At 40.7% G+C, this 21,923-nt stretch overlaps 1 protein-coding gene across 1 annotated transcript in view; it reads right to left on the bottom strand.

Moving 5' to 3' along the window:
* The window catches only part of UGGT2 (UDP-glucose glycoprotein glucosyltransferase 2), a 559,388-nt gene that overhangs the window by 484,564 nt on the left and 52,901 nt on the right, over positions 1-21,923 (bottom strand). The window contains exons 4-5 of the mRNA XM_069758034.1: positions 18,447-18,559; positions 18,175-18,349 (exon numbers count right to left, since the gene is read on the bottom strand). Coding sequence (XP_069614135.1) covers positions 18,175-18,349; positions 18,447-18,559 — 288 coding nt within the window. The remainder of the gene's footprint in view (positions 1-18,174; positions 18,350-18,446; positions 18,560-21,923) is intronic.

The raw sequence follows: 21,923 nt of genomic DNA, 5'->3' as shown, positions 1-21,923 counted from the left end.
CTGGAATATTTCATTCAGTGATATCTAGGATGTGGTATTTTAGTGTTCCCTTTATTTTTTTGAGCAGTGTATAAAAAAAAATGCATATCATTGAGAAAAGCATTACACACATCAGTGGACTGATTGCACATCAGTATTTGTTGTACAGAGTCCTCGAAAGCCAGAAACTGTCATTACAGCTGATAGGTTGGCTAATGGATGAGAATAGAGCCCCCCCTGCTATTGACCCTAGATTATAAAACTCCATAGACTCCCTATCAACAATAAATCAAACAATTATGAATATTTAATGGCAATTGTGGCACTAGACTATTTAGTACAAATGTAAATGTGCTAAGCATATTTCTAAATTAAGGCATCACATGACCGACAAGTCACTGTCAGGAGACTTAGACCAGGCTAAACCCCACATTGACTTAGCCATTAGTCTCATCAAGAAAACTGTCCTAAACAGAGAGACTTTACAACCCATCCTCTGTCAAAGACCTCTCACACAGCCAACATGTTTCGTACTTTGCAGTAACACGAAGCAAAAAAGTCCAAAACGTCTGTATGCCAATGGAGATCTTTTTACTTTGGAGAAGAGTCTGGTTTGACTTTACATCCTACGTTATGCGGCAATGCTTTTTAAAGGGTCAATATTGACTTCTAGGATGCATATCTTAGAAAGTGTCATTAGAGACCTAGTGATGTGCGAACACTAAAATGTTAGAGTGCTCGTTACTCGAATCGAGAACTTTGGACTGCTCAGTTACTCGACTCAGGTAACGAGAAAATGGAAGTCAGTGGGAAACGCAAGCATTTTTCCAGCAGACCGTCCCAGGTCTGAGGGCAACAAGATAGCTGAAAAAAATTGGAACCGGATGGGGAAGATGCCTGGACCTGTCTCGGACTCCCAGGTCGCTGTTGTGAACAACGTCCTCAGAGCATAATGCCACTTCTACAGACTGCCAAAACATACCAAACATAAAACAGATTTTATAGGAAAAAAAAATGTTTAGAAACGTCATTTCCTGTATAATGACTTGTATACAGGGCAAAATTTAAAAAAAAAAACAAAAACAAACTTCTGCCTCTACACATGGAGTTTTTGAACTCTCATTGCTTTCAATGGTAAAAAAAAAAAAAATCATCTACCTATAAATGTAATTTTAACATTTTACTAACTTATCCGAGCATGTGGTGTGAAATGAGAAGGAAGAGGAACTCCAATACACCTTGTATTAGACATAAAAGGGAGGGACTCATACACAGTCTGTTAAATTTGCTAGGTAGTGGGAAACCTAGATTCAAAGCCTATGCACTAAAACAATTATAACCGGGGGTATGGGAAGCTATAATGGTTTCTGTAAAAAAAAAAAAAAAATGCCAGACTGGAGAAAACCTAACCATTGGCTTGGGATCTGGCAGCATGTGGGTGCTCAGGGGAACAGTTGACCTCCTTCCTCTGTCAGCCCCACTACCTCTTCCTGCCTGATGCGGTGCTACTGATCTCTCCCCCTTGGAGCTGCTGTGTTCGCTCTGCATGCCACCTTGCCAGGTTGGGTCAGTGACTTCATCCACCACCTTGTCTTTCACTTGCTCACTCTCGTCCTCCTCCAGACTTGCTGTCTTAACATGACTTGTTGGCAACTATGTATCATCATTCATCTCTTGAGACAGTAATAGGTGTTCACCACAGTGGGCTTCCTCATGTCCCCCTTGAAGTGTGCACGTTGAGAGGCCAAAAGAAGCTATAATTGTAAAGAAAAACTGCTCCTGGGAGTGTCAAAGTCTGGGGTTACTTGTCTCCTAGGACTCCCCATGGTGGCAGGATCAGGGTGAGGATTATGTGGTCCAGACTATTGGCGAGTGAGACTGGACCATGTGGAAGAAAAGGCGGTGCTGGGAAAGACTAAGCATTATCTGCCATCCAAGCCACAACCTGCTCGCACTGCTCTTGCTTCAACAGTGGTGTGCCGCTCTACCCTGAAAAGTGGGACAGGAAGCAAGGTCTCGTGGATGAGTGAGTTTGTTGTGCTTCCGCAGCAGGCAGCTTCACCTGAACCATGGGCACGTGCACCATCAGCAGCACTTCCACTTCCCCATCCTTTGCCACACATTTTTAGTATTATTAGACAATAAAATCTATTTAAATTATCGCTGAAATCACTTTGGTTTGTACATGGCAGCACCAAGGACTGTAACATTATCAACCCTGCCGCAATGTCTGTAATATGCTATCCCTACATGAATTGCAGATAAAGAGCAGCATTATTAGAGAATAGAATCTACTTAGCTTGTCCTTAAAGTTTTGCTTGTATGTGGCAGCACCAAGGAGTGTAACGTATGCAAACCTTGACTAGATGCCTGGAATACACTATCCCTACACCGCCACCTAACCCTAAACAAATTGCAGACAAGAGCAATATTATTACAGAATATAATCTATTTAAATTGTCCCTGAAAGGAGTTTTGCTTGTACGTGGTAGCGCCAAGGACAGTAATGCAATCACCCTGACTAAATCCCTGTAATACGCTATCCTTACACCACCAGCTAGACCTAAACAAATTGTAGAGCAGAGTGATATTATTAGAGAATAGAATCTATTTTAATTAGCCCTGAAACGGACTATTGGTTTAACGTAGCAGCACCAAGGACTGTAATGCAATCTGTCCTGCCCCAAGTGCCTCTAATACACTATTCCTACTCCAGCAGCTAACACTACCCTAATTGCAGCTAAGAGCAGTATTAGAAAATACAATTATTTGAATTAGCCCTAAATAGGGCTGTTGGTTTAGTGTTGCATCAGCAGGTACTGGAACGTTATATAAAACACGGTCCCTTCTGCAGCAGAAACACTACATACAATATTTCCGGGTACAATGCGCCGAACATGGAGTCACTGAGTCTTCTATAGACCCGATAACTCCGACGGCAGGTTAATCACAGTAATGCCAGAAGGCAACATGGCTACGGCACTACGTGATTGGCAGGCATTCCCCACATGTTTAGTAGCTGAAAAATCAGGAACCAAACATGACACGTGGGGCGGGGAATCGAGAATGGCACCCAAGTACCCGGATACACGATAGAGTACTGAGCACACTCCCATGCCTATAGAGACCCTTTTCTCTTTCTTTTTGAAAAGGGAGGGGAATTTGCATGAATATTGATTTGATATGATTGGTCTTCTGTGTTTTCTCTAGAGAAACATGATTATTAAATCTGGTTGGAAGGTATTGTACAGTAAAGTAGTATCTACAGTGGATATAAAAGGTCTACACACCCTTGTTAAATTGCCAGGTTTTTGTAATGTGAAAAAAAAAAAAAAAATCATACCAAGAAGAAACATATCAAAACTTTTTCCACCTTGTGAGGAGAAACGAGTCACATGCATTGCTCTGGTGTGATTTTGGAACATTCTTACACACATTTAAAATTTTGTTGAAACACCAAAGATCACTATAAAATATTTCCGGAAAAAAAAAAAAAAAAATAATAATAACAATAACAATAACAATAATAATAATAATAATAATAATAATAGCTAATCACGGTGCTCTATGAAAGTAGGTGACCACCAAACAGGGAGAAGAGCCAAACCAACCAACCTATGGACTGCCAGAGAAACCCCACGCAGGTATTATGTCAAAAAAATGCCTTTGTTTCATATTACTAATGGCAACAATTTAAAAACAACAAATCTGTGCGCACAAGACAAAAACAATCATATATAGTCATTTCACAAGAAGGTATTGGTAGACCCTGTTTACACTAATTTAGGGACTGAATATATGGATACAAAGTGCAATCAAATGCAACTCAAAAAAGCAGTGCTCTCAGATCCACCACGTATTACATATATCCACTTCAGAATACAATATATAAAGTGCAATAGACCAGTAAGCAAAAAAAGTGCTTCAATCTTAAAGTGCTGTGTGCAAGGAGGGACTTAGAAAATTGCAGGTATATACCTTTAAGGGTGGCCAAGTCCTGTGATCGCGCACTCCGACGCGCATTTCGGAAGATTTCCTTCGTCAGGGGGTGATTACTGTAAGGGCCGGGGATGTTTTATATCGTGCGTCCTCCTATCACTGTAGCCCCAAGTGCTAATGGCGCGTGCGTGGTCAGGTGGACCCGGAAGTCCAAGCACCCGCCCCACGTGACCGGACGTACGGGGCCGAGTACCCGACGTTTCCAAGGGTACAAGGACGCGGTGCGCAAGGACTCCGGATCGCAGACCGGGCATGCGCACAACCCGAAGCGCAGTCAAGGAGGAATGCATGGGAGTATGTGCAAATACGCTGGAGAGACATTGTGTCTCATAATAAATAAAGCTAAAAGAGATAGTTGGTAACTTCCCACCATGGTATATATCAGTATTATCTCCAGAAACTATGTAGACTAATTCAAAGTAGGAATAATTAAATAACGTGTATGCAATATATACAATGGTGATTATACAGTGACCATACATAACCAGTGGCCGATAATACAGAAATACATACAAAAATGAATACAAAAAAATAAAAAATATATATAAAAATTACATATCATACATTAATCCATGCATATAATAATCAATAAAAATATTCCATTTGATGGATTAACCTTCATCAGGCTGCATAATTTTACAACGTTAACAGGCTGCAGAGGTACAATTGTACCTTCATATATATTTTATTGAAATTTGGCCAATATATTCTGGACCAAAACTGTAGAGCTGTCACGAAATTTCAGCCCTCTACGGCTTTTCGAAAAAAAAAAAGTTATTGCAATTTTAAAACGGAATAGTTACAATTGTACCTACTCAGCTGGACGAAGGTTAAAAAAAAAAAAATGTGAAAAATGAAAAAATATGAAAATAACATACCGTATGTATAAAACAATACTGAATAGTATAGTATATAGCAAGACATCATATATATCAGTTATAATTACAACAGCATGTTTTTGAATACTGAACATTATATTATTTTCCATCGTTGAAATATACTGTCCACATATGACCGCCACAGAAAATGAAGACTTCCACCGGAAACTCCAATCCAGTCCAGAGACAAATCAACATGATCTCTAATCTGGTCCAAAGACAGTCTATCCAGGATAATCCACACGACCGGAACACCCAAAAGCAGTATATAGCACAAGGTAAGTAATCTAAAAGAATAAAATATATATTAGAATAAAAATACAAGTTTAAGACCACAATATAAGAACAGTAAAAGAAGTGGTTTACAAGAGGACCCAATTTACAATAAGGGATCGAAACTTAGATTTTCGTTTAGTCCCATAGGTGACACTGTATTTAAAGTCCAAATTCATTTAGTCTCCATTTTTGCCAAAGGTATACTAATTGCCCCTCCCCGTTCACTGGTTTCAATAGTATTGAATGCTGATAACTTTCAACAGGTATGAATCACAATTGTGATGGATCCTGAAATGTTTGGGGATAGTTTTCAAGACTGAAATATCCTCAACTTCCCTTGCAGCCTGTATCCCCAACACGTGTTCATGGACCTGTACTTTAAGCTGTCTCGTGGTCATACCCACATATTGAAGAACATGGGCATGTAGCGTAGTAGATTACCGCCTTTGATGTACATGTTATAGTATGTCTAATTTTAAAAGTACCGTATATACTCGAGTATAAGCCGAGATTTTCAGCCCATTTTTTGGGCTGAAAGTCCCCCTCTCGGCTTATACTTTAGTCATACCCGGGGTCGGCACGGGAGGGGGAACGGGGGCTGTGTAATTATACTTACCTGCTCCCGGCGCGGTTGCTGCAGTCCCTGCTTCTTCCACCGCTGCATCTTCTTCCTGTACTGAGTGGTCACATGGCACCGATCATATACAGTAATGAATATGCAGCTCCACCCCCCATAGAGGTGGAGCCGCATATTCACTACTGTATATGAGCGGTGACGCTGCCCGCTCAATACAGGAAGAAGATGCAGCGCTGGAAGAAGCAGGGACGCAGCGCCAGGACCAGGTAAGTATATGGGGAGGGGGAGCGCTGCGCTGCGCGATAGTCACCTGCTCCTCGGTCCGGGTGTCGCTCTGTCTTCAGCAGTGACGCTCAGGTGAGAGGGCGCGGTGACGTAGTCAGTGCGCGCCCTCTGCTGAGCGTCAGTGCCGAAGACGGAGCCGCACGAGTATGTGATTTTTTTTTTTTATGGCAGCCACAGCATATGGGGAAAGTGACTGTGCAGAGCATCTTATGGGGCCATAACACTTGTGCAGCATTATATGGGGCAAGTGGCTGTGCAGAGCATCTTATGGGGTCATACTTGTGCAGCATTATATGGGGCAAGTAGCTGTGCAGAGCATCTTATGGGGCCATAACACTTGTGCAGCATTATATGGGGCAAGTAGCTGTGCAGAGCATCTTATGGGGTCATACTTGTGCAGCACTATATGGGGCAAGTGGCTGTGCAGAGCATCTTATGGGGCCATACTTGTGCAGCATTATATGGGGCAAGTGGCTGTGCAGAGCATCTTATGGGGCCATACTTGTGCAGCATTATATGGGGCAAGTAGCTGTGCAGAGCATCTTATGGGGTCATACTTGTGCAGCACTATATGGGGCAAGTAGCTGTGCAGAGCATCTTATGGGGCCATACTTGTGCAGCATTATATGGGGCAAGTGGCTGTGCAGAGCATCTTATGGGGTCATACTTATGAGGTCCTGGTTATGGGGGACTTTATCTACCCGGATATTAACTGGGAAACAGAAACCTGTGAAACCCATAAAGGCAACAGGTTTCTGCTAATAACCAAGAAAAATTATCTTTCACAATTGGTGCAGAATCCAACCAGAGGAGCAGCACTTTTAGACCTAATACTATCTAATAGACCTGACAGAATAACAAATCTGCAGGTGGTTGGGCATTTAGGAAATAGCGACCACAATATTGTGCAGTTTCACCTGTCTTTCACTAGGGGGACTTGTCAGGGAGTCACAAAAACATTGAACTTTAGGAAGGCAAAGTTTGAACAGCTTAGAGATGCCCTTAATCTGGTAGACTGGGACAATATCCTCAGAAATAAGAATACAGATAATAAATGGGAAATGTTTAAGAACATCCTAAATAGGCAGTGTAAGCGGTTTATACCTTGTGGGAATAAAAGGACTAGAAATAGGAAAAACCCAATGTGGCTAAACAAAGAAGTAAGACAGGCAATTAACAGTAAAAAGAAAGCATTTGCACTACTAAAGCAGGATGGCACCATTGAAGCTCGAAAAAACTATAGGGAGAAAAATACTTTATCTAAAAAACTAATTAAAGCTGCCAAAAAGGAAACAGAGAAGCACATTGCTAAGGAGAGTAAAACTAATCCCAAACTGTTCTTCAACTATATCAATAGTAAAAGAATAAAAACTGAAAATGTAGGCCCCTTAAAAAATAGTGAGGAAAGAATGGTTGTAGATGACGAGGAAAAAGCTAACATATTAAACACCTTCTTCTCCACGGTATTCACGGTGGAAAATGAAATGCTAGGTGAAATCCCAAGAAACAATGAAAACCCTATATTAAGGGTCACCAATCTAACCCAAGAAGAGGTGCGAAACCGGCTAAATAAGATTAAAATAGATAAATCTCCGGGTCCGGATGGCATACACCCACGAGTACTAAGAGAACTAAGTAATGTAATAGATAAACCATTATTTCTTATTTTTAGTGACTCTATAGCGACAGGGTCTGTTCCGCAGGACTGGCGCATAGCAAATGTGGTGCCAATATTCAAAAAGGGCTCTAAAAGTGAACCTGGAAATTATAGGCCAGTAAGTCTAACCTCTATTGTTGGTAAAATATTTGAAGGGTTTCTGAGGGATGTTATTCTGGATTATCTCAATGAGAATAACTGTTTAACTCCATATCAGCATGGGTTTATGACAAATCGCTCCTGTCAAACCAATCTAATCAGTTTTTATGAAGAGGTAAGCTATAGACTGGACCACGGTGAGTCATTGGACGTGGTATATCTCGATTTTTCCAAAGCGTTTGATACCGTGCCGCACAAGAGGTTGGTACACAAAATGAGAATGCTTGGTCTGGGGGAAAATGTGTGTAAATGGGTTAGTAACTGGCTTAGTGATAGAAAGCAGAGGGTGGTTATAAATGGTATAGTCTCTAACTGGGTCGCTGTGACCAGTGGGGTACCGCAGGGGTCAGTATTGGGACCTGTTCTCTTCAACATATTCATTAATGATCTGGTAGAAGGTTTACACAGTAAAATATCGATATTTGCAGATGATACAAAACTATGTAAAGCAGTTAATACAAGAGAAGATAGTATTCTGCTACAGATGGATCTGGATAAGTTGGAAACTTGGGCTGAAAGGTGGCAGATGAGGTTTAACAATGATAAATGTAAGGTTATACACATGGGAAGAGGGAATCAATATCACCATTACACACTGAACGGGAAACCACTGGGTAAATCTGACAGGGAGAAGGACTTGGGGATCCTAGTTAATGATAAACTTACCTGGAGCAGCCAGTGCCAGGCAGCAGCTGCCAAGGCAAACAGGATCATGGGGTGCATTAAAAGAGGTCTGGATACACATGATGAGAGCATTATACTGCCTCTGTACAAATCCCTAGTTAGACCGCACATGGAGTACTGTGTCCAGTTTTGGGCACCGGTGCTCAGGAAGGATATAATGGAACTAGAGAGAGTACAAAGGAGGGCAACAAAATTAATAAAGGGGATGGGAGAACTACAATACCCAGATAGATTAGCGAAATTAGGATTATTTAGTCTAGAAAAAAGACGACTGAGGGGCGATCTAATAACCATGTATAAGTATATAAGGGGACAATACAAATATCTCGCTGAGGATCTGTTTATACCAAGGAAGGTGACGGGCACAAGGGGGCATTCTTTGCGTCTGGAGGAGAGAAGGTTTTTCCACCAACATAGAAGAGGATTCTTTACTGTTAGGGCAGTGAGAATCTGGAATTGCTTGCCTGAGGAGGTGGTGATGGCGAACTCAGTCGAGGGGTTCAAGAGAGGCCTGGATGTCTTCCTGGAGCAGAACAATATTGTATCATACAATTATTAGGTTCTGTAAAAGGACGTAGATCTGGGGATTTATTATGACGGAATATAGGCTGAACTGGATGGACAAATGTCTTTTTTCGGCCTTACTAACTATGTTACTATGTTACTATGTTACTTGTGCAGCACTATATGGGGCAAGTAGCTGTGCAGAGCATCTTATGGGGCCATACTTGTGCAGCATTATATGGGGCAAGTGGCTGTGCAGAGCATCTTATGGGGCCATACTTGTGCAGCACTATATGGGGCAAGTGGCTGTACGGAACATCTGTATGGGGCCATAACACTTGTGCAGCACTATATGGGGCAAGTAGCTGTGCGGAACATCTGTATGGGGCCATAACACTTGTGCAGCACTATATGGGGCAAGTGGCTGTACGGAGCACTATAATGGGGCCATAACACTTGTGCAGCATTATATGGGGCAAGTAGCTGTGCGGAGCATCTGTATGGGGCCATAACACTTGTACAGCACTATATGGGGCAAGTGACTGTACCGAGCATCTTATGGGGCCATAACACTTGTGCAGCACTATATAGGGCAAATATCTCTATAGAGCATCTTATGAGGCCCTTATTACCCTTTATGCAGCATTATATGGGACATATTTTAATATGGAGCATCTAATGGGGCCCATCAAACTTTGTGAAGCATTATATGGGGCTCCTGATTCAATATGGATATTCAAAAACACTTAACCTTCTGATGTCTCAATTAATTTTACTTTTATTGGTATCTATTTTTACTTTTGACATTTACCAGTAGCTGCTGCATTTTCCACCCTAGGCTTATACTCGAGTCATTAAGTTTTCCCAGTTTTTTGTGGCAAAATTAGGGGGGGTCGGCTTATACTCGAGTATATACGGTACTTGTCCCATTTGTGCTACAAAAAGTTTGTGCCCTTACAATGTTAGGGTAGGCCACACATTTACTACATGATCGACAGCCCAAAGTCCTTTTGGCATTGTCTAAAAAAGAGAGGGAGCTAAATTGTATGTGTAATGGGTCTTCACTAAACAATCCCTCAAATTCCTTGATCTTCTATACGTTATACTAGGTTTCTCACCTATGTATTGTGACAAGATTGGATCCGCTTTTAAAATTCCCCATGATTTAATTACCGTATATACTCGAGTATAAGCAGAGATTTTCAGCCCACTTTTTTGGGCTGAGAGTGACCCTCCCAGGCGTGATGACGTAGTTAGTGTGCGCGCGCTGCTCTCTGCCTGAACAGTCAGTGCAGAGGATGGAAGACAGAGCGGCACGCAGCGAAGGAACGTGGAAGGTGACTATCGCAAGTGCCGGGGGCCTGAGCAAAGAGAGGTAAGTATGTGATTTTTTTTATTTTAATCGCAGCAACAGCAAATGGGGCAAATGTATGGAGCATCTTATGGGGCATATATGAGGAGCATCTTATGGGGCATAATGTGTGGAGCATCTTATGGGGCCCCTAACGTGTGGAGCATCTCATGGGGCCACAATGTATGGGGCCATAATGTGTGGTGCATGTCATGGGGCCATAATGTATGGAGCATCTCATGGGGCCATAATGTGTGGAGCATCTTATGGGGTCATAATGTATGGAGCATCTTATGGGGCCATTATTAACCTTTGTGCAGCATTATATGGGGCATATTTTAATATGGAGCATCTTATGGGGCCCATCATGAACTGTATGGAGCATTATATGGGGCTCCTGATTCAATAAGGATATTCAAAAACACTTAACCTACTGATGTCTCAATTTTACTTTTATTGGAATCTATTTTTATTTTTGACATTAACCGGTAGCTGCTGAATTTCCCACCCTAGGCTTATACTCGAGTCAATAAGTTGTCCCAGTTTTTTGTGGCAAAAGTAGGGGGGGGGCTGCTTATACTCGGGTCGGCTTATACTCGAGTGTATACGGTAATTGGGATCTCATCATTTCAGTTTGTCCATGGTATTGGGTGATGTATCCAACAAGCTGATTCGATTTTAATAGCTTAGTCCCATAGAGAGCCATTTCATCAGAGCAAATCCTTCGCAACCGCAAAAACTGTCCGATAGGGATGATAACTGCTTATATACCAACATATTTCGTAAGACTATGGCAGTGAATTCACTCTTGCACGCAACATCCTCGCATCCTCCTACAATGATAAACTCTATCCCTATCGGACAGTTTTTGCGGTTGCGAAGGATTTGCTCTGATGAAATGGAGTTTGAAAAACAGGCTTCTGATCTTAAAGATAGATTTATAGAACGTGGGTACAGCCGACAATCGATTAAAAAAGGCTACAATCGGGCGAAAAATACCACTCTGCATCAGGCTCTCTATGGGACTAAGCCATTAAAATCGAATCAGCTTGTTAGATACATCACCCAATACCATGGACAAACTGCTTATCGCAGCTGACATCCGGCACTATGTGCCAGGGGCGGTCACGGATCGCCCCCGGCACATTAACCCCTGGCACACCGCGATCAAAGATGATCGCGATGTGCCGGCGGTGCAGGGAAGCAACCCGCAGGGAGGGGGCTCCCTGCGGGCTTCCCTGAGACCCCCGGAGCAACGCGATGTGATCGCGTTGCTGCGAGGGTCTCACCTCCCTCCCTGCTCCCTCCAGCCCCGGATCCAAGATGGCCGCGGATCCGGGTCCTGCAGGGAGGGAGGTGGCTTCACAGAGCCTGCTCAGAGCAGGCACTGTGAAGGCTGCAGCGCTGCATGTCAGATCAGTGATCTGACAGAGTGCTGTGCACACTGTCAGATCACTGATCTGTGATGTCCCCCCCGGGACAAAGTAAAAAAGTAAAAAAAAATTTTTCCAAATGTGTAAAAAAAAAAAATTTAAAAAAAATATTCCAAAATAATGAAAAAAAAAAAAAAAATATTATTCCCATAAATCCATTTCTTCATCTAAATTAAAAAAAAACCCCAATAAAAGTACACATTTAGTATCGCCGCGTCCGTAACGACCCGACCTATAAAACTGTCCCACTAGTTAACCTCTTCAGTAAACACCGTAAGAAAAAAAAAAAAAAAAACGAGGCAAAAAACACCGCTTTATTATCATACCGCCGAACAAAAAGTGGAATAACACGCGATCAAAAGGACAGATATAAATAACCATGGTACCATATTGTCCCGCAAAAAACGAGCCGCCATACAGCATCATCAGCAAAAAAATAAAAAAGTTATAGTCCTGAGAATAAAGCGATGCAAAAATAATTATTTTTTCTGTAAAATAGCTTTTATCGTATAAAAGCGCCAAACCATAAAAAAATGATATAAATGAGGTATCGCTGTAATCGTACTGACCCGAAGAATAAAACTGATTTATCAATTTTACCAAACGCGGAACGGTATAAACGCCTCCCCCAATAGAAATTCATGAATAGCTGGTTTTTGGTCATTCTTCCTCACAAAAATCGGAATAAAAAGCGATCAAAAAATGTCACGTGCCCGAAAATGTTTTCAATAAAAACGTCAACTCGTCCCGCAAAAAACAAGACCTCATATGACTCTGTGGACCAAAATATGGAAAAATTATAGCTCTCAAAATGTGGTATTGCAAAAAATATTTTTTGCAATAAAAAGGGTCTTTCAGTGTGTGACGGCTGCCAATCATAAAAATCCGCTAAAAAACTCGCTATAAAAGTAAATCAAACCCCCCCTTCATCACCCCCTTAGTTAGGGAAAAATAAAAAAAAATGTATTTATTTCCATTTTCCCATTAGGGCTAGGGCTAGGGCTAGGGTTAGGGTTAGGGCTAGGGTTAGGGTTGGGGCTAGGGTTAGGGTTAGGGTTTAGATTACATTTACAGTTGGGAATAGGGTTGGGATTAGGGTTAGGGGTGTGTCAGGGTTAGAGGTGTGGTTAGGGTTACCGTTGGGATTAGGGTTAGGGGTGTGTTTGGATTAGGGTTTCAGTTATAATTGGGGGGTTTCCACTGTTTCGGCACATCAGGGGCTCTCCAAACACGACATGGCGTCCGATCTCAATTCCAGCCAATTCTGCGTTGAAAAAGTAAAACAGTGCTCCTTCCCTTCCGAGCTCTCCTGTGTGCCCAAACAGGGGCTTACCCTCACATATGGGGTATCAGCGTACTCAGGACAAATTGGACAACAACTTTTGTGGACCAATTTCTCCTGTTACCCTTGGGAAAATACAAAACTGGGGGCTAAAAAATAATTTTTGTGGGAAAACAAAAAGATTTTTTATTTTCACGGCTCTGCGTTATAAACTGTAGTGAAACACTTGGGGGTTCAAAGTTCTCACAACACATCTAGATAAGTTCATTGAGGGGTCTAGTTTCCAATATGGGGTCACTTGTGGGGGGTTTCTACTGTTTAGGTACATTAGGGGCTCTGCAAACGCAATGTGACGCCTGCAGACCAATCCATCTAAGTCTGCATTCCAAATGATGCTCCTTCCCTTCCGAGCCCTCCCATGCGCCCAAACGGTGGTTCCCCCCCACATATGGGGTATCAGCGTACTCAGGACAAATTGGACAACAACTTTTGGGGTCCAATTTCTCCTGTTACCCTAGGGAAAATACAAAACTGGGGGCTAAAATATAATTTTTGTGGGAAAAAAATTTTGTTTTATTTTTATGGCTCTGCATTATAAACTTCTGTGAAACACTTGGTGGGTCAAAGTGCTCACCACACATCCAGATAAGTTCCTTAGGGGGTCTACTTTCCAAAATGGTGTCACTTGTGGGGGGTTTCAATGTTTAGGCACATCAGTGGCTCTCCAAACGCAACATGGCGTCCCATCTCAATTCCTGTCAATTTTGCATTGAAAAGTCAAACGGCGCTCCTTCCCTTCCGAGCTCTCCCATGCGCCCAAACAGTGGTTTACTGCCACATATGGGGTATCAGCGTACTCAGGACAAATTGGACAACAACTATTGGGGTCCATTTTCTCCTGTTACCCTTGGTAAAATAAAACAAATTGGAGCTGAAGTAAATTTTTTGTGTAAAAAAGTTAAATGTTCATTTTTATTTAAACATTCCAAAAATTCCTATTAAACACCTGAAGGGTTAATAAACTTCTTGAATGTGGTTTTGAGCACCTTGAGGGGTGCAGTTTTTAGAATGGTGTCACACTTGGGCATTTTCTATCATATAGACCCCTCAAAATGACTTCAAATGAGACGTGGTCCCTAAAAAAAAATGGTGTTGTAAAAATGAGAAATTGCTGGTCAACTTTTAACCCTTATAACTCCCTAACAAAAAAAAAAATTGGTTCCAAAATTATGCTGATGTAAAGGAGACATGTGGGAAATGTTACTTATTAAGTATTTTGTGTGACATATCTCTGTGATTTAATTGCATAAATATTCAAAGTTTGAAAATTGCGAAATTTTCAAAATTTTCGCCAAATTTCCGTTTTTTTCACAAATAAATGCAGGTACTATCACAGAAATTTTACCACTATCATGAAGTACAATATGTCACGAGAAAACAATGTCAATCACCAGGATCCGTTGAAGCGTTTCGGAGTTATAACCTCATAAAAGGACAGTGGTCAGAATTGTAAAAATTGGCCTGGTCATTGACGTGCAAACCACCCTTGGGGGTAAAGGGGTTAAAGTACAGGTCCGTGAACACGTGTTGGGGATACAGGCTGCAAGGGAAGTTGAGGATATTTCAGTCTTGAAAACTATCCCCAAACATTTCAGGATCCATCACAATTGTGATTCATCCCTGTTGAAAGTTATCGGCATTGATACTATTGAAACCAGTGAACGGGGAGGGGCAATTAGTATACCTTTGGCAAAAATGGAGACTAAATGGATTTGGACTTTAAATACAGTGTCACCTATGGGACTAAACGAAAATCTAAGTTTCGATCCTTTATTGTAAATTGGGTCCTCTTGTAAACCACTTCTTTTACTGTTCTTATATTGTGGTCTTAAACTTGTATTTTTATTCTAATATATATTTTATTCTTTTAGATTACTTACCTTGTGCTATATACTGCTTTTGGGTGTTCCGGTCGTGTGGATTATCCTGGATAGACTGTCTTTGGACCAGATTAGAGATCATGTTGATTTGTCTCTGGACTGGATTGGAGTTTCCGGTGGAAGTCTTCATTTTCTGTGGCGGTCATATGTGGACTGTATATTTCAACGATGGAAAATAATATAATGTTCAGTATTCAAAAACATGCTGTTGTAATTATAACTGATATATATGATGTCTTGCTATATACTATACTATTCAGTATTGTTTTATACATACGGTATGTTATTTTCATATTTCACATTTTTCATTTTTTTATTAATCAACCTAATTTAATATTTATTGATTATTTTTTACTTTTTTGTATTCATTTTTGTATGTATTTCTTTATTATTGGCCACTGGTTATATATTGTCACTGTATAATCACCATTGTATATATTGCATACGCGCCATTTAATTATTCCTACTTGGAATTAGTCTGCGTAGCTGGTAACTTCCCACCATGGTATATATCGGTATTATCTCCAGAAACCATCTCTTTTAACTTTATTTATTATGAGACACAATGTCTCTCCAGCGTATTTGCACATACTCCCATGCATTCCTCCTTGACTACGCTTCGGGTTGTGCACATGCCCGGTCTGCGATCCGGAGTCCTTGCGCACCGCGTCCTCGTGTCCTTGGAAACGTCGGGTACTCGGCCCCGTACGTCCGGTCACATGGGGCGGGTGCTTGGACTTCCGGGTCCTCCTGACCACGCACGCGCCAGTAACACTTGTTACAGTGATAGGAGGACGCACAATATAAAACATCCCCGGCCCTTACAGTAATCACCCCCTGACGAAGGAAATCTTCCGAAACGCGCGTCGGAGTGCACGATCACAGGACTTGGCAACCCTTAAAGGTATATACCTGCAATTTTCTAAGTCCCTCCTTGCACACAGCACTTTAAGATTGAAGCACTTTTTTTGCTTACTGGTCTATTGCACTTTATATATTGTATTCTGGAGTGGATATATGTAATACGTGGTGGATCTGACAGCACTGCTTTTTTATGAGTTACATTTGAATGCACTTTTGTTTTCACTAATTTAGGGACTGAATCTTGGGATTCAGGGTCTGCCAATACCATCTTGTGAAATAACTATATATAATTATTTTTTTTCCTGTTGTGCGCACAGATTTGTTGTTTTTAAATTGTTGCCATTAGTAATATGAAATAAAGGCATTTTTTGACATAATACCTGCGTGGGGTTTCTCTGACAGTGCATAGGTTGGTTGGTGCGGCTCTTCTCCACATTTCAAATTCTGAAGTTTCCGTGCGCTCTTTCTATAATTGTTATCTTTAGTTCAATAGTAGAAAAACAGAAAAACTTTTCAGCTCACCCAGTAGAAACATTCGTCCGTAGTCCACAATGCCCAAGCAAGGAAAAAACATCTCTGTTTGACGTTGAAACTTGTGCACATGGAAAGAAAAATCCAGCTCCAAAATTACATCATTCAGCTGATGTCTAAGAGCGCCGTTTGTGCTCGAAACCAGCGACTACATGGTCGCTTCCATCCAAATTATGTAATTTTTCGCTTGTCAGCAGTTTTCCAAATTTTAATATGTTTAAATAAATTTTTGATACTTTTTATTCCTGGAGCTGGATTTTTCTTTCCATATGCCCATCTTTAGTTCAATCACAATCAATTTATTGGATTCATGTCAAGTGATTGGCTGGGCAATTTTAGCAGCTTTATTTTCTCTGAAACAAAGTGAGAATTTCCTTGGCTGTGTGTTTGGGATCATTGTCTTGCTAAAACGTCCATCCTCATTTTATCTTCATCCAGGTAGATGGTAGCAGATTTTTATCAAGAATGTTTATTTGTCCATTTCATCCTTCCTTCAACTATATGAAGTTTGCCTGTGATACATGCTGAAAAACAGCCCACACAATGATGTTCTCTCCTCAAACCTTCACTGTTGGTATGGTGTTTTGGGGGTGATATGCAGAGCCTTTCTTCCTCCAAACATGGTCTGTATTATGACATTCAAAGAGTTCAATTTTGATCTCAGAGCAGGATATATTCTTCTTAGTATTTCACATGCTTGTCTAAAAGTTTTTGAGCAAACTTGCAAGTGCTTTCTGTTCTGCAATGGAGTCTTACATGGTGAGCATGCATACAGGCCACGGAGGTTAAGTGCATTACTTACAGTTTTCTTTGAAATAACTGTACCAGCCAATTCCAGGTCTTTCTGTACCTCTTTACAAGTGTTCCTTGGCACTTGGACAACTCTTATAACAATTCTTTTCACTACTCTTGTGACGAGCACCTAGTTGTGACTGGTTTATGGTGAAATTATGTAATTTCCACTTCCGGATTAAGAACACTACAGTGCTCTCTAGCCAGTGCCATCGGTATGCTTTACAATAAGGTTGCGACGGTCTTAAGTCAGCTCACTGGTTTTAACCATCATAAGAGGGTTCTTGTGTGGCACCTTGATAATGAGACACCTTTTTATAGGCCATCAGTTGAACCAGCTGATATTTTCCACTAAGTGGCAGGAATAGTTTCTAATTACTGATAGATTCAGCAGGTGTTATAACTTTCCATAGCTTTTGTACCGTTTTTTTTATCAAGTTTTCAATACTTTTCCTCGTGTCATTTCTCATTATTATGCATAACTTAATTTATGGGCATCTAGGTTTTGATTTCTTTGCCTGTGTGGACTGGATGGGTTGTTACTGGTGATGAGCGAGCATGCTCGGATAAGGCATTATCTGAGCATGCTCATGTGCTAACCGAGTGCCTTTGGCATGCTCTAACAATATGTTTCAGTCCTCACTGCTGCATATTTCATAGTTGCTAGAAAGTCGCAACACATTCAGGGAATGTCTGTTTGATAGGCAATCCCTGCATGTGTTGCGGCTATCTAGCTGCCAGGATAGATGCAGCCATGGGGATTAGAACATATTATTCGAGCACGCCAAAGACGCTCAGTTAGCACATGATCATGCTCATAAAACGTCTTATCCTAGCACGCTCGTTCATCACTAGTTGCTACTGATATCTGCTGTGAATTTCATGTCAATGGCACCTTTAGAAATATATTTACTTAGAAAATCAGTAACGTGTTTAGCTTATTTCACCCACTGGATATAAAAAAAACTGCTATGACCACACACCTGTATGTAGTGACGTAGAATATAAATGATTTCCTCACGTTCTGCTTTCTCAAGTAATGATGTATGAAAGGTGGCAAACGCTTTTGTTCCAATTTCTGCATACAAAACAACAACTGGCGATGTCTTGGAAAAAGTAGGGAAAATATGATCTCCTTTATAGAAGTAAGGTCTTGGCCTACAAATAAGAAAGAAAATGTTAAAACAGAATTCTGTTATTGTTGGCTACACAGAAACATTACTTGGCACTACAGAGAAGTCCGCAATCACTTTACCTATTCAGTGCTTCCTTCAGAAGATTATTAATCTGACTTGCTTTGCAGGTGTGTTTCCCGTGGATAGACACAAATGCGCTGCAACCTTCTGGAGGAGACTCATCAGCTGCAATCTAAAATGTTAATAATTAGACTTAACCAACATAATGTAATTACACTTGGGAAAACTCAAAATGATCACAAATTTCTTGATTAGCATTGCTTACTGACTAGTTTTGGTGCAAAGTTGTGGTGTGTACTATAGTAAGTAAAAAAAATAAATAAAAAAAAAGCCTTATTGATATAAAAGTCTAGCTCTTGTTGTTAATTTTAACAATTACTTGGAGAATAATAGGTCTCATGCACACACCAGAGCAGGAATATAGCATATGATTAGTGTACTAAAAGTAATGTTCCTGATCTAGAGCACAAAAAGAAAGCATAGTGGCACATGTTTCGCCGATCATGTGAGCCATTTAAAAAAAAGCAAGAAAAACAGACCTGTTAGTACTTATTACAAACAGATTAAAAGCATATGACTTCATAAAGAAATGTGAAATGAAATGCAATGATGCAATTGGTGTTGGTGAAGACTTGAAAGCTAGAAAAAAAACATACTTCAAGCTTATATGACTTAAGAGGGGTTCTCAGGGCTGTATATGTTTGTGTTCTTTTATTTAATAGTAGGATGGTTTTTCAAATACTTACATCAACATTGCAACATAATTTGGGTCTGTACATGGCCATCTCCTCATGAGACACCTGTACACTGCATAGAGATTGAGGGAGAGCATGCACGGAAACTGAGTGATTGTGCAATGTTTACATGCAGTAATGCTCAGCTCAGAAGAATTATACTGGGTAAATCCTCCTTCACTCCATCTACAATGTTCCAGAGCCCTATGCCAGTATTTTTCTTTACTTGGCAGCAGGGAGAACATCACAAGGCCAATCATTGGCTTTAGGTCAAAATTACTGTTATTGTTATGCAAATTGAAAATGACTATCTAGAAATGGCATAAAGATAAAGATGACACTGCCTCCTCTAACTTTGTGCCAAAAACAGCAGCCATGGGTTCTTCTAATCAGCTGCCTAGAACTTGAAAAATGAAAATGGTGGAAGCCCTCAAACCAGGAGAAAGCTATAAGAAGCTAGCAAAGTGGTTTCAAGTTGCCTTTTCCTCAGTTCAAAATGTAATTAAGAAATGGCAGTTAGCAGGAACAGTGGAGGTCAAGATAAGGTCTGGAAGACCAAGCAAAAATTTCAGTGAGAGCTGCTTGTAGGATTGCTAGAGAAGCAAATCAGAACCTCCGCTTGACTACAAAAAACCTTCAGAAAGATTTAGCAGATTCTGGAGTTGTGGTACATTGTTCTATTGTTGAGAGACACCTGTACAACAAATATGGCATTCATGGAAGAGTCAGTCATAAGAATAAAAAAAAAATTCAGCGTGAGAAGTATGCAAAAAACAGCTAAACAAGCCTGATGTATTTTGGAAATAAGTCCTGTGGAATGAGGCTAAAATAGAACTAATGGCAGCCAATGGCACGGGGAACATTTCACAGGTAGAGGGAAGAATGGATTCAATGAAATTTCAACAAATTCTTGATGCAAACATAACATTATCTGTAAAAAAGCTGAAGTTGAAAAGAGGATGGATTTTACAAATGGATAATGTTTCTAAACACAAGTCAAAATCCTCAATAGACTACCTCAACGTGACTCTAGTCACTTCTCACAGCCAAGCCGTGAGTCAGGATAGTCAAGGAGTCCAAAGTCAGAAGCCAGGAGGGTACGTCATAATCATAAGGTAGAGACAAAAGCGTAGTCAGATAACGTTTGAAGTAAGAATACCAGGAGATAGCAGATCAGAGCAGACGGATGGTCAGAACGAGGTCCAAGGTCAGGCAGCGAAAGATGAACATACAGAACTTAAAGCACAGAGAACAAACCACACTTACCTGAATGTACATCTGGTAGAGGAGACAGTTAGCGCCTCCCAATCTCAGATTTGATAGTCAAGCTGTCAAACAACACACTGACAGCTTCAGCACACCCCTGTCCCAGATTGGATGGCTGAGCTGTCAGTAACTGCATCCCAGACACAATGAGGGGTGGAACCGTGACACTCAAAAGGAGCAACAAAAAAGGTTTTTATAATGGCTCGCACAGTCTTAAGATGTGGACATCATTGAAAAATCTAGACCTCAAAATAGCAGTGCGTGCAAAACGACCCAGGAATGTCACAGAACTGGAAGAATTTTCGAAGGAAAAATGGATGAAAATCCCTCAAATGAGAATTGAAAAACTCTTGGCTGGTTTAAAAAAAAGGAGTTTACAAAAGGTGATACTTTCAAAAGGGAGTGCTTCTAAGTACTAACCATGCAGGTTATTTTTTTTGTTATTTTTTAACGAAAATACAAAGGCAATGTGGCATCTTTAACTTTAAGCCTTAATTTGAGCAGAGGTGCCCAAACTTTTATATGCCACTGTAGAGCTTCAGCGAGTAACAGGTAAGTAATCTTTTTTATTTTATTGCATCCCACCCCCCACCCCCATCAACCCACTCTTTCTTGATTCCATACATCTACTTTAATGGAAGATCAATAAATAAAAAAACATACAACATGATGAATTCCTTTAAGGACATTTGTACAATTTGAGACATGCTGCAAATAAAAGAATATGGGAAATGTGGGTAGCCAAAATTAAACAGATAAATCACACAAAAAAATAAAAAATGATAATAAAGCCAGACATACAAAAGACATAACATTTCAGAGAAAAAGTATTTATTTAGTCACTAGAAAAGTGCAAAAACCACATTGTGAACCTAAAAAGGTAAGAATAAATACAAAAAAAAAATCCTTATTCAGATTATTATGTCAGATTTGTGAGACCTAACAAATCATCAGTGGTCTGGTGATTATAACTGGATCATTAAGCAGTACAACAGAAAAATTGCCCTTGTTGCCCATAGCATAATGTGCTGGAGAAATGAAAGTGCCAAAAAGGTTATTTATGTTCCGCATTTAATAAAATTCTACCTGGACCCATGTGTGAAAGTACGGTATTTTATATTCTAAAACAACAACTTAACCAAATAAAATAAGCAACAGGCTTCAATGTCACTAGCCATACTAGACATGATTGCGGCCAGACCTGTTGAATCTAAACATCACGTTTGACAATGAGACGGCTAGAAGATCTCAAAAAGCAGCAGGTAATGGACGGCTCTAAAGAGATTAAAGGGAACCTGTCACCCCGAAAATCGCAGGTGAGGTAATCCCACCGGCATCAGGGGCTTATCTGCAGCATTCTGTAATGCTGTAGATAAGCCCCCGATGTTACCTGAAAAAGGAGAAAAAGACGTTAGATTATACTCACCCAGGGGCGGTCCCGCTGCTGGTCAGGTCGGATGGGCGTCTCCGGTCCGCTGCGGTGCCTCCTATCTTCTTTCCATGACGTCCTCTTCTGATCTTCAGCCACGGCTCCGG

This window comes from Ranitomeya imitator, chromosome 3 (assembly GCF_032444005.1).
Source record: "Ranitomeya imitator isolate aRanImi1 chromosome 3, aRanImi1.pri, whole genome shotgun sequence".
NCBI lineage: Eukaryota > Metazoa > Chordata > Amphibia > Anura > Dendrobatidae > Ranitomeya > Ranitomeya imitator.
This window is presented reverse-complemented; position numbering and strand designations above follow the sequence as displayed.